The 12,050-nt window shown below is 44.3% G+C and overlaps 1 protein-coding gene across 1 annotated transcript; it reads right to left on the reverse strand.

Annotated features, from left to right (window-relative positions):
• Positions 1 to 715: 715 nt before the first annotated feature.
• ptmab (prothymosin alpha b) lies at positions 716 to 4,620 on the reverse strand. Its single transcript, XM_080503704.1, has 5 exons — positions 4,461 to 4,620; positions 1,952 to 2,017; positions 1,783 to 1,867; positions 1,608 to 1,693; positions 716 to 1,522 (listed from the first exon to the last, which is right to left on the reverse strand). The coding sequence occupies exons 1-5, from the start codon at positions 4,503 to 4,505 to the stop codon at positions 1,478 to 1,480; spliced, it is 327 nt and encodes a 108-aa protein (XP_080359830.1). The 5' UTR covers positions 4,506 to 4,620; the 3' UTR covers positions 716 to 1,477.
• Positions 4,621 to 12,050: the final 7,430 nt, after the last annotated feature.

A 12,050-nucleotide genomic window follows, 5' to 3' on the forward strand; every position in this document is an offset into this window, starting at 1 on the left:
GTCTGTTCATCCATTCAACACAGCTGGTTTCATTTTAAGCCGCTTTCAGTCTTAATTGTTTTGCATTTGACTCAAGTTATTCATCAAATCACTTCATCGTTCATCCATTAAACATTGGCTTTGCAGAGAAGCATCAAACTTCCTTATCTCTCACGTTCAATTTGGGGTTTTTTGTTTCTCCCACATCTGTTTCAATGAGGTTGAAAACTGTCAACTGGAAACAGTAAAATGAAGTCTCAATTTTTGATTGCTGGTCAGGCTTAATAGGTAATCATTGAAGAAATACGTGAAAAGTACAACTCATTAAGTCCAGTAAGATGTTACATTGATTGAAGACGAAACATTGGAAGAGTCTATAAGCATTGCTGGACATTTTTTTTTAACCCTTAAAATTGAGAACCACTGGGTTGTATTACAGGTCAGTGTGTGTAATGAATCACAAAGTGCTTGTCATCAAATGAGTGCACCAACTGAACCATAGGTGGTGCTATTGCTCATATGAAATCTCGCTTTTATTTTTTTTCCACCCCCCCCCCCCCCCCCCCTCAATTGTTTTCAAACTTCCATTTCATAATCCTCACTTGAAGGCATGCTCCCAAAATAAACCGCCGTTGTGGGAAGTGTGTACCTGCAGCTCAGTGATCAGTGACTTTGAGACAACGGGAGTTTGTGGGAGAGTGAAAACGACAAGAAGAATCAGGCAAGAGATACAAAGTACAACTCACAAAATAAAAGTCCGGTTTATTGTCAAACAACAAACTTCGCACATACATCAAAACAGGCCGTCATAAAACAAAAAAAAAAAGTCGCTGACAAAAACAAAATAAAAAGGAAAAAGAAAAGAGGCTCTTTTCTTTGGCCTTTACCCTCCCATACAAACAAACTAGTTATGGTACAGCTAAAGTACATACATTAAATTTACTGGAATGCTCTGAGTTCAACGGCTTAAGAGGTTGTCTTTCATTTTTTTTTTTTTTTGTCGTTTTTCGTTTACTTTTTTTTACATGTTTTGTAGTATCTGTCGAGATATTGTAACATGGTCAACCAAGTAAAATCTTTTTGTTAAAGAAGCACCGATTTGGTCTGACGAGATCGCTGCTGAGAGAGAAAGTGACCCCCCCCTCCTCCTAACAATATGTACAAAAATATAAAATGTAAATAAAAATACAAACAAATTCTCCTTTTGTGTTGCAGTTGTTGAAGAGAAGCCAGATTTCTGCGGTCAGTGTGGTGGCGGGTTCCTCTAGAAAATTTGTTTTGCAGCTTTGAGGGGAGATAGAGTGTGTGTGTGTGTCTGTGTGTGTGGTGGATGTTTGTTGAACTCTACTTGCTAATGACCATGTTGGATTTTTTTTTTTTTTTTTAATTATTATTTTTTCCTTTAAATCTGTCCTCCAGCTCCTCCACCTGTGACATATAAAAAGTTACAGGTGAAGAATCAGGAAGTGTTTCAGCAGGATGGTGGGGGGAAAACACATCAATCGTCGTCGTCGGTTTTCTGCTTCTTGGTTTCGACGTCGTCCTGAAACGAGAGGGAGACGCCGGGGGGGTTAGTCAAGCTGGCTGATGGGAGTCACGGCGGGATTCTGGAGAAACGTCCGTCTCACCTCGTCGTCGTCGTCGTCGTCCTCAGCTGCCCGTTTTGTGCCGCCCTCGATCTCGTCGTCGTCCTCTTCCTCGTCCTCCTCGTCCCCTGTTGCACAAACATTGACACGGTGAGACTGAATTCCTTCAAACGCTTTTTTTTTGGGGGGGGGGTCAAATAAAAAGTCTTTTAGTCACCTTCTCCGTCATCCTCCTCGTCTTCCTCGTCCACTTCCTCGTCATCTTCATCGTCTACGTCGGGCTCGCCGTTCTCCTCGTTCTCCTGAAGCAAACACAACTTTTACACCACCATCCCAAAACAAATCATCCCAGAGAGTTGGAGTGACGGAGTGGAGCCGGTGCTCACCTTTCCATTGGTGGCAGCATCCTTGCCGTTCTCCTTCTCCTCAACCAGCTTCTTCTCTTTCAGGTCCTGATGGAAAAAACAAAACAAAAACATTAGAAATTAAAAGTTCCCAGAGCAGTGGGCGTATGTGGTCCTCCTCACAGCTGCAGCTACCTACTGGCCTACTTTAGAGTCCCAGCGTTGCTGGAAGCTGCACATTTTTCAGCCGGATGAAGCCTTCCTATTTAAACACCATATTGGTCTCTGCAGATCCTCCCCCAGCCGCCGCCTCCTCCTCCTCCTCCTCCCACTCCATTCACTCTAATGTGTTGTAATCTGATACTTTGATGTGGCCCCCGGGGCACTCTGGGTAATGTAGTCTTCCACGGGCTGTCCTTGCCGCCATATGTCACGAGACACGCCCGGGAGAGGCACTGCAATACCCAGGATGCACCGCTCCGTTTAAAATAACACAGGAGGGCGCAAGAGGGAGGAGGGAGGATGAGGGGAAGGAGGTGGGAGGAGGGGGGTGTTGGTGATGGAGGAGGCGGCGGCGAGCGCGACGCACGCTGCTGGCCGCTCGTTGTAACGGAGGACAATAGAAGACGACACATGGCAGCCGAGCAAAGCGGCACTAAAGGCGAGAATAAGCCGGCTCCGGTGCGCGTGGAAACGCAGACCAAAAAATAAATAAATAAATAAAACACCTTCAAAGCCTCTCCGGTACGCGCTCGCGCCGGAAAACCGCCCGCCGAGCCTATTAATAGCGCTCCGCTTCCTCGTTTTGTCGACACCGTCTCTTCACGAGCCATTACCCCCCCCCCCCCCCCCCCCCCACACGCGCATCCCACTCGTACGCGGTTATTGATTAATTGCTTTACATAATCTTATTGGTGAAAATCCATTAAGCTGTTTAGCAGCATCGGCGGCTCCTTGGCAGGAGACAAACGAGGTCCAGTGGAGCTGCGCTCATTCACTTCACCCCCCGTGCGTAAAAAAGACGCCTGTGCGTAAAAATGCTCCACAACTATAAACGGTGTCTAAACGGGCACCCCGGATTATCAGCGCTAATACCAGGCCCAGAGTTTCAAACCTCTCCACTGTCTCCATATGCTCATATGTTATAATCTCTCATAATTATTCAGATCCGCGGCTCGCTTGCTGCTCATATCATCTGAAGGCTGTTTCCTGTTCTCCGCCGCTGCGGAGACCCGGACCCCCCTCCTCCTCCTCCCCTCCCCTCCTCTCCTCCCGCGGGGGCGAGTAAAGTTTTACCCAATCTAATCCAAAGTCCAAACACATGGACATTATCAATCAAAAAGCACACAAGCTGTTAGATAGGAGGAGAAACCCCCTGAAAAAAAAAAAGATTCCGGCGCAAAGAGGGGGGAAAACCAGCAGCGTCACATCACACCTCCACAGCCCGGCCACACACATCCAAGCGAGGGAGAGAAGTGGGCTGCATTACAACAACAACAAAAAAGAAAGAAAGTTTCCCCTGAGACAGAAACGCGCCCTGCAAACATGCTCCAAAAATACCGAAGAAAAAGCGGAAGCCACGGCTCGTGAGAGCGGAGCTCTCCGGTGAGCGGAGGCTGATGAGGCAGAGTCCGATCCGGCGGCGGCCGCCGACCTTCCCCGGTCGGTAAACAAACCGGGGTCGGATGGAGCAAACGGGCGACGGGGCCGCAGAAGGACTCAAAAAAACAAAAAAAAAACCCTTAGAGCCACTGTCAAATAAACACGATCTTTTTTGTTTTGTTTTGTTTTTTAATGGGTATGAGGAGAAAGTTGACATTGATGCGAATTACGCACCGCCTGCCTCCGCTCCTCCATTCAAACGGAGCAACTTCACACTACAGCCCAGCTGGAAAGCTTCACAAAATCCCATTTAGTCCCCCGGCAGATCGTCGCCGCTCCAACAATAATACCAACAACCCGCACAGAAAGCTGCTCGCCTCAACTCGTTTGCCCTCCAATTAATTCGCATTAAACGGCGCGCAAAAGGACGCGTGAAATGAATAAGGTGCGTCAATTCAGTCGCGAGAGCCGCGGGTCGTGGAGCGAGAGAGAGAGAGAGGGAGGAATAAAAAAGCCGCCAAGTGCGCGTTGGAGCGCCCGGTGTGGGCTGGTGTGAAGGTCCGGACCCGGTGAGAACCGAGCCGCTCGTATAAACAAAGAACCCGCGCAGACTGTTACCCTCCGGACAATGAGACACGGCGCTGTAAACGCAACCGATTTCCATGATGCGGTGCCGAGACCCCCCGATTTATTCTAAGGGAGATTTTTTTTTCCATCAGAGTTTAGAGGGAAAACATGAGCACCAGCTGTTTCTCGCTCTTTTCTCGTGTCCAACAGGCTCCGACTTCTTGCAAGTCGGAATTGAGCGCGAAGCGCAGACGAAAAAGGTTTTTTTTTTTTCTTAAAAGAAAAAAAAAAAAAAAAAATCTAGGTTACTGCTCGCAAAAAGCTTTATTCTGCCGAGGGGGCTTAACAAGAACGGCCCCGATGGAGGTGTGAGACGGCTTACCTTGGCAGAGATATCCGAGCCGGAGTCAACTTGTGTGTCTGCCATTGTTTTAGTTCAATAAAATAAAGGACGGCTGAAATGAAAGGTTGAATAAAGTAAATCCCTCTCCTCGGTTTGCGGATCAATCAGAATTATATTGTGCCAGTGGCCAGTGCTGCTGACGGCCGAGCCTTTAATATAGTCTAGTGGGCGGGGCCCCGAGGAGCTTGCTGGCCGCTGGTTGGCTGAGACGCTACAGAGGTGTTCACTTCGCGCGCCGGAGTGGAACAATAGATAGAATTTCTAAACCCGGAGGCCACGCCCCCTCCTGTTCCGCCGCTCGCAACCGTCCCTTTATTTGCGAAAACAATAATTCGACCCGATTAAAGCCGACAAAACGGACCGAACGGGGACCCGTGTCGCTTTGGCGGCGCCACGACGCTGGAAAATTCGGTTTACATCGAGTTACGCACTAAACATATCGAATGGACGGCGTCTCGGTTGACGTAGTGTCACGGTTTGATTGATTGATGTGCATCTGGTCGACTCACGCGCGGAGACCGAGCGCTTCTCCCGCCCACCGCCTCAACGAGGGAATAGTGTTCGGTAGAAAAGAGGGGGGTGGGGGGGGGGGGGGGGCAAGAGATCGAATATCCTTATCACGGGCAGTTTTAGTGGATTAAACATTTTAATAACCACGTCTTCAGCCGCCATGTGAACGCCGTGAATCAGATGAAAGGGCGCAAAAGATTCAGGCGGAGGGGAGGGGGGCGGAAAAAAAAAGGCAGAGACGCCATGTCTCATCGCAGCCTCTTCATCGACTTGCTCGCCCCTCCCCTTCACGACGTCCATATTTGAAACTCCCTCTCATCTCTGTATGTGCGCACTTGACACTCATGATTTTTTTTTTTTACATAACATCCCATAAATTCGTGCGCCAAGGTCGAGACACGAATAAACACACAATCTACGTCGAACAAAAACACAGAAAGTACTGTTGCGCTGTGTGTGTGTGTACAGGCTGGTCGGAGTGAGCGAGTGCAGTGCAGGTGGCCTCATTTCCTCCAGCCTCCATTGTTAGAGCCCACAGAGAAATGCCCCGTCGTGGAGGAGGGTAAAATAAGCAGTGCGACATAACAGACATGCGATGAGACAAGTGCGGAGAAAATCAAGTATAATGTGCTCATGAACTGACGCGCATTCTTATGAAACACAAGGGCAAACACGTATTGTTCCTTACCGAGTTTTGTACACATGGCTTTTACAAGCTGAACATGAGAAGGACAAAGCGGCAAAAGGCAAGCCGCCATTGCTCGGTCAAGATGGGGGGATGGGAGCAGAGTGTGGTCCGCTCTCAGGCAGCCCACATTCACATTCTACTCTGCTGACGCACTCGGCTGAAAGGGAGGCCTCTGATTGGCCCACCGGGTGGAATAAATACAGCTTTGGCGCACGGCAGCTGCTGATTGGCTCCCCCAGACGTCCGTCAATTCAAAACCGGGCTCCGTGGGCTGGCCGTAATCTTCGGACCCGGATCGCGGATCTGGACTCTGCAGCGCATCAGCAGTGTAGAGTTTCACTTCGGTCTTTGACATGTTACCTTTTCCCCATTTGCTGGCCGAGCAGAAGCGCCTTTTTACTTTTGCCGCCATGATCACTATTGTGTTTAATTGTTTGGAGAAGCTCAGCACTTCATGTTTTATTCGGCCGTCCTTGTAAAATATTAAGTAGGCATTAGATCGGACAGATGAAAAAGTGATCCTGCAAACAGAACCAAACTCTGTGTCCCAGCTGCATCACTCACCGTGTTTTGACTGTGTGGGACATTCACATAGGAAAATGAACAAATTCAAGCAGATCCGGATTTGCTGACAGGCAGGTTTAAAGCTGCATTGTGCATTTTCAGTTTGCACATCATAGCTGCACATGTGCATAAAAATATGGATTTTATATATATATATTTATTTTGTCATTTACTTGTTCAGAATGAATGCAAACATGCATGAGGAATTAGTTGTAAAACTCCAAATAACAATTTTACTTTTAACAAGTATTTCTTCCTTATTTGGTTTTATTGAGGTCATAAAATGAAATATGTGATTAAGTCAGGCCTAAGACATAACATTTATGAAATATAAAATACATTTTTAAAAAACAACAAAATCCTACGTTGTCAATCCCCTTAGAGAAATGTCTTTACCGATTTGACCCATCAGTCACCAGATAGCTGGTGGGGTCACCGATCTCACTCAGGGACCCACGGTTGTCGCCTGTGCGCCCGCCTCTCTCGCCGCTAGGCCACCACTTCTCATAAGTATTAAAAGGAAACATACCAGCATAGGTGATGGCTGATTTTCACACATTTTCACCAAAAAAGTTTGAAAGTAGTGGGTCAATGAGACAACAGAGCCCGTCTGCAAGATTATAATTCAGCATGTCAAACTTGGATTGGTCAGCCTCAAATAGTTCATCTCACTATGGTAACTGTACACATAATACATTACAAAAAGGAAAGATAGACGTTTGATGCATAATCCAATGCAATCGGTCTGTGTACACAGCTCCGCTATCATTCTTATTATTCCTATGTGGGCGCATGTCAGCCACCAGTCTTCGATTGCAGGCGTGCCGTCCAGCCAGCTGCCAGGGTGGGCCCCACACCCAAAGAGGCCCCGAAAGCCCCAGGTTCACTGTGTGTCAATTGGTTGTACATAATTTGATTAACTGCAGATTTGTTCGGGAATTTGCACCAGTGTAGTACAATATTAGATGGGACAGGTACTTAATCCCACAGCGAGTGAGTTCTAGAGTTCACGTGTCAGAACATGACTTTAGCACCAAAGTTTATTTTTAGGCCAAACGGCCCCTTTGTGTTACTTTTTTCGGTCGGTGTGGTCATTGTCGACATTTGTCCCGGTCCTTCATGGCCACAACACAGCTGAGTATACTGACACGTTGCCGCTCAATGGCAGTGATCCTTTTGATTATCGCCCGCTAAAATAGCCCACCGGTAATACTCGTATTTATATTTGCACGATGTGGGATGAATGCGGTATTTCAGGACATGCGGTGTTCTCAGAGCCACTTCACACACTGGAAATGACATGTGCTGAGGAGTTCATGTTAAACGGTGAAGATAATCATGAAACGGGAGCAACAAATGTGCTCGTATAAACTGATACGTTTGACACAGACCATGACATCGTCACTAACAGCGTGGGGGCAACAGCTGCATCGTCACATCTGATCTGTCGCAGTAAACAAATAAGGGGCTATGAAATAAACACTGTTAATAGTGAAACATTCACCTTATATGTTTACTGGGTTAAGTTAGGCCAACAAGTTTACCTGTGAAGTCTTTCTTGTGAAATGATTGGAAGAAGGATTTATTAGTTAGATGAGTCTCAACAACATCCTGAAATAAATTTTGCTATAGTTTGCGTGTGCCTTAGACGTCATTAATAAATACGTAGCTTGTAATATATTTAAATTTTTTTGCATTCCTTTTTTGATGAAATTCTCAAATTCAAAAAGCATTTTCATATAATTATCCTTTACATGTGTTAATCAAAAGAAAAATCAAAGGGGTGTTTTCATCGGGTGTCTTGAACATTTAATTTTCATAAAATATGACTCATATCTTATTGCTCCAGCTCAAAAGCCTTCAGCGACACAATCAGTTTAAAGTTGATGCGCAGAGCATTGAATTTCCAATTTAAACATTTGTTGGCTTGACCCAAATCCAAATCACCCTGCAGGTGAAATGATTTGTCTATAAAATGATTAAATGTTAAGATTTATTTAGTTCCAGTGTTTCTCGCTCAGGTCTGCCTCTCTCATGATAAATAGGAGGAAGAAAGCAGCAAGAGCGAAAGATGACGGCCCATAGCGGCGTAGAAAAGCTGCATCAGTCTTGTACTGTAGCGTGCAGCCGGCATGTTGAAACCTGTCACAGCGACGCACTGAAGTGGACGCTTCCAACAGCAGAGCAAACAGCAAGAGTCCACGCCAGTGCCATTTTCCACGAAACAATGAGAAATGTAGTGAAAGTAAGACGAAAAGAGTCGGTTCTCGGCAGATCTTCTTTTCTTTCTGTACAGTTCGATAAGGGCTTTGGCCTTTTTTCTATTTGGTATTTAATTCGGAAAAAGAGACACTGACTGATGCAGCAAAACCTGACATCAGTAGAATATCACTTTCTGGATGTGCATCCCTTTTCAAACTTCCATTGGGTTTGAGTGATCTTCAAAAGCACAGCACTGTGCAAACAACTGAAGGAATATCAACTTACAAGTTGCAAAATCTCCACTATGATCACAGTTAAATTGCTGAAATGAATGCACTCCATTAAATAGTGATTTATTGTAATAATACGACTAAACTCGGAGGAACTGGTGACTGGATCCACTGTGAGTGGGAAAGAGTTCGAGTCCCCGTCAGTGTTGAACTGAATAAAACAGAATAGAAGAGGGGTGGGTGGATTCTGACTATTTGTGACCGACGGAGTGATGGAGCAGATTCCAGGTACCTTCTGTGTGTTTGAAAACTTTTCTGAATGACTGAATTGCAGGATTTTTTGGGGGGTGATATGAATTTGTCCCTGAATGCTCGGGGACAGGTTTTATGTGTTGTTTTAATCAAGTAAATGAGCAATACATTCATAACTCCCTGTAGGTGTTGGATCAGACCTTCGGTGACAGTGACACACACAAAATGAATACATTACAGTCGGTAGAAGCTGTGAGCCAGTGTTGTGGTTACTGCTGTCACCTCAAAGCCAGAATATCCCCGGCTCATGTCCAGTTTAGAGGACTTTCTATTTAACATGTGCATGAGTGGTTTTTCTTCTGGTCGTCCTCGAGTTATAAAAACATGCTGTTGAGGTGAACCCGTGGCTCAGGTTTCATCAGGAAACCAGAGACTGTCGGTCAATAGGGACCTCTGGTGGTTGAAGAAGTTATGACAGCAGCAGCGTATAGATGCAAGAGAGAAATGACTTCTAGTGGCAATTTTAAAAAACACTCTGAAAGTGTGTGGTAAGCAGCAGTTGGTTTTATCTGGCACAAGAGGAAGTGCTGAAGGCTTGTCTATCCGTCTACCGACTTGTGTTGCAGTGAAACAACCATCAATGAGTTGAACTCCACTTAAACCACAGGAGATTTCAGGTTTTTGTGTCAAGATCTGGGCCCCTACAGTAAAATGATAAAAGTGAAATAGAAACGAAAAGTTTCTGCTAATAAACACACTGTGGAGTATGTGCGACTCCCCCCCCAAAATAATTTTCTTCTTGTCTGGGAGAACTTAAATGTTTTTCTTTTTTCTTTTATGTGCATAAGATGAAGCACGATTGATTTTGAATATGTCTGAAATTGGAGTTCGCCACTTTAATTCAGAGCAATTTCATTCTTTCACAGAAACGAAGTGATATTACATCACTAGAAACAAGCATTGAACAAGAAACATTTACTGATGTTGAGCACACGTCAAAAGTCCTGCCTTTAAAACAGATGCATTGTATCGCTACCCTTTAATTTTGCAGCATACAGGTATGAGTGTAAACACATGGAGCAAATTATCATATCTTCAAAACCATCTATTTAATAAATGCTTATTTGTAGACTACACATTGAACAGTTAAATATTTTCAAATAAATAAATAAAACATGTTCCTTAGACAGCCTTTATCTAGTCTTAATCCCTGAAATTCTTTGGGAGTTCAGTTTCCGTGCAGACGGTTATAAAAAGTGTAACTTAGAGAGTTTGAGATACTGGCCGGTAAAGTTCTGGTCCTTGACCAGGAATAGATTTACGGCTGCACTTCAGTTCTTAACGCTAAACTATGTTCACTTGATAGTTCCGACTATTTTAAGTTACTATGAGACTAACATGGTTCCTGAACCACTGTTGCTGTGGAGAGCGATAAAGTGGGATGTGAGAGTTCGAGCGGCAGCTTCTTTGGTTCGGGTTGTTGAAGAACACACGTTTCCATGGTTACAAAATGTGTCCCAAACTAACCCATGAACGATCTGAAATCACAAATGTTGCAATTACAGAATATTAAACGCTCTGTGTCCTCCCTTCATTTTTCTAATCTTTTTGTATCTCCACAAACGTCAAGCAATGTCAAGTTTTCCACCGGTGAAAAAGACGGGTTGAGTAGGGGGGTCTCACCTATTACGTAATTTCAACGTCATTTCGTATCCAAGAACTGGGGCTCCGTTTAAATCACCCTTGTTCAGTGGTTGACTTTAATGTCAGTTCTCTGTTTTTTTCCCACGCCTGTTTCTATGAGATGTTGAGAAGAAGATATCATGCAAGATATCAAGGTGAGTGTCTGATCATTAACTCTGTCACATCTCTTATAATTCAATTTTGGAAGGAGAAATTTGGCTGAAACACTGTGTCTAGTAGAGTTATTTTTAAATACATAAAAACACAAATGTGTCATGGTTTGTGGATATGTATAAATGTTGAGACATGCTCATATTTATTACTCTCAGCATAAACTCAGTCATTTCAAGTCAACCAGACCCAAAACCCTTTGATGCTCTAAAAGGGACTAATGAAGCTTCTGCTTGTATTTGTTTACAAGTATGTTAATAAAACAGTCATCTTAGTAAGTTGCTCTCTATTCCCTTTTTATTTAAAAGAACTGCCATGTTTCATCACTGGGGGCCGATCCCAATCTGAAAAAGGCAAGATTGTTGTAACGTGGTTTATAAATGCACTGTATTTAAATTAAAATTAACATTGGCTGAAATCAAATAATCATGAAGTATTATTTCCGCACCTAAGAAATGAATCACCAGCCGCCACTGTTGTAGTGGCAATAATGACAATGGTAGCGATGTAGGGGAGCGTAGGATTGTGTTCACGTCACCCAACCGAAACGGTTTTGTTCATTTTCACACGTTGTTCAGATGACGCCATTAAAAGGGACTTAAGTTTCTTCATCTGACTCGATGGAAATGTGGGACATGATTAATTTACGTTAACTCAAGAAATGGTGTTTTGTGTGCATGCTACTATTGAGCACAACTGATTTTTTAATTAGCTCCACATACAAGAAGCATATGCATATATCTCATTTGTCAATATCTCAAAAGCATTATGAACTGTTAAAACAGGCCCTTTTTTAATAGTACATATCTGAAGTTCTCATACAACCCTCTTATCTTGAAAAAGAGGTGGCGGGGGGGGGCCTTTATTTAGCAGAATTGTCACGTTTTGGTTCATTCAATTCCTGTGAAGCCTGAACAGATAAGCACAGCTTTGTTTTAGGATTTTGTTTGAGGAAATAATACAGCTTCTATCAAATAACGACCAATAACAGGAACAGGTGAATTCCTTGTTTTTAGGTCATTGAAGTTCTCAGTTGTTTTATTTATTTATTTATTTATTTATTTTTTAAGGCAAACTAAGATCTGCAAGGGCGCCATATTGTCCCTCATACAGCAAGGAGTAAATAGTAACCACTGAATTGGGCGGATACCATTTAAAGCAGGCGCCAGGTCTAACCTTCAGCCAATCCCAGTTGGGAAGAAGGCCAGATACTTCAGGTTGACCCCCATAAAGGTGCCTGCCTGTCAAGGACCTCATAGGGGAAAGAAA

Source organism: Blennius ocellaris, assembly GCF_963422515.1.
Source record: "Blennius ocellaris genome assembly, chromosome: 10".
Classification (NCBI taxonomy): Eukaryota; Metazoa; Chordata; class Actinopteri; order Blenniiformes; family Blenniidae; genus Blennius; species Blennius ocellaris.

Excerpts from the sequence above, each read along its gene's own strand:
- ptmab (XM_080503704.1), bottom strand. The coding sequence starts at position 4,505 with ATGGCAGACACACAAGTTGACTCCGGCTCGGATATCTCTGCCAAG. Across the intron at positions 2,018-4,460 it reads GCTCGGATATCTCTGCCAAG|GACCTGAAAGAGAAGAAGCT; the intron begins GTAAGCCGTCTC and ends TTTTTCCATCAG. Across the intron at positions 1,694-1,782 it reads CGAGGAGGATGACGGAGAAG|GGGACGAGGAGGACGAGGAA; the intron begins GTGACTAAAAGA and ends TTTGTGCAACAG.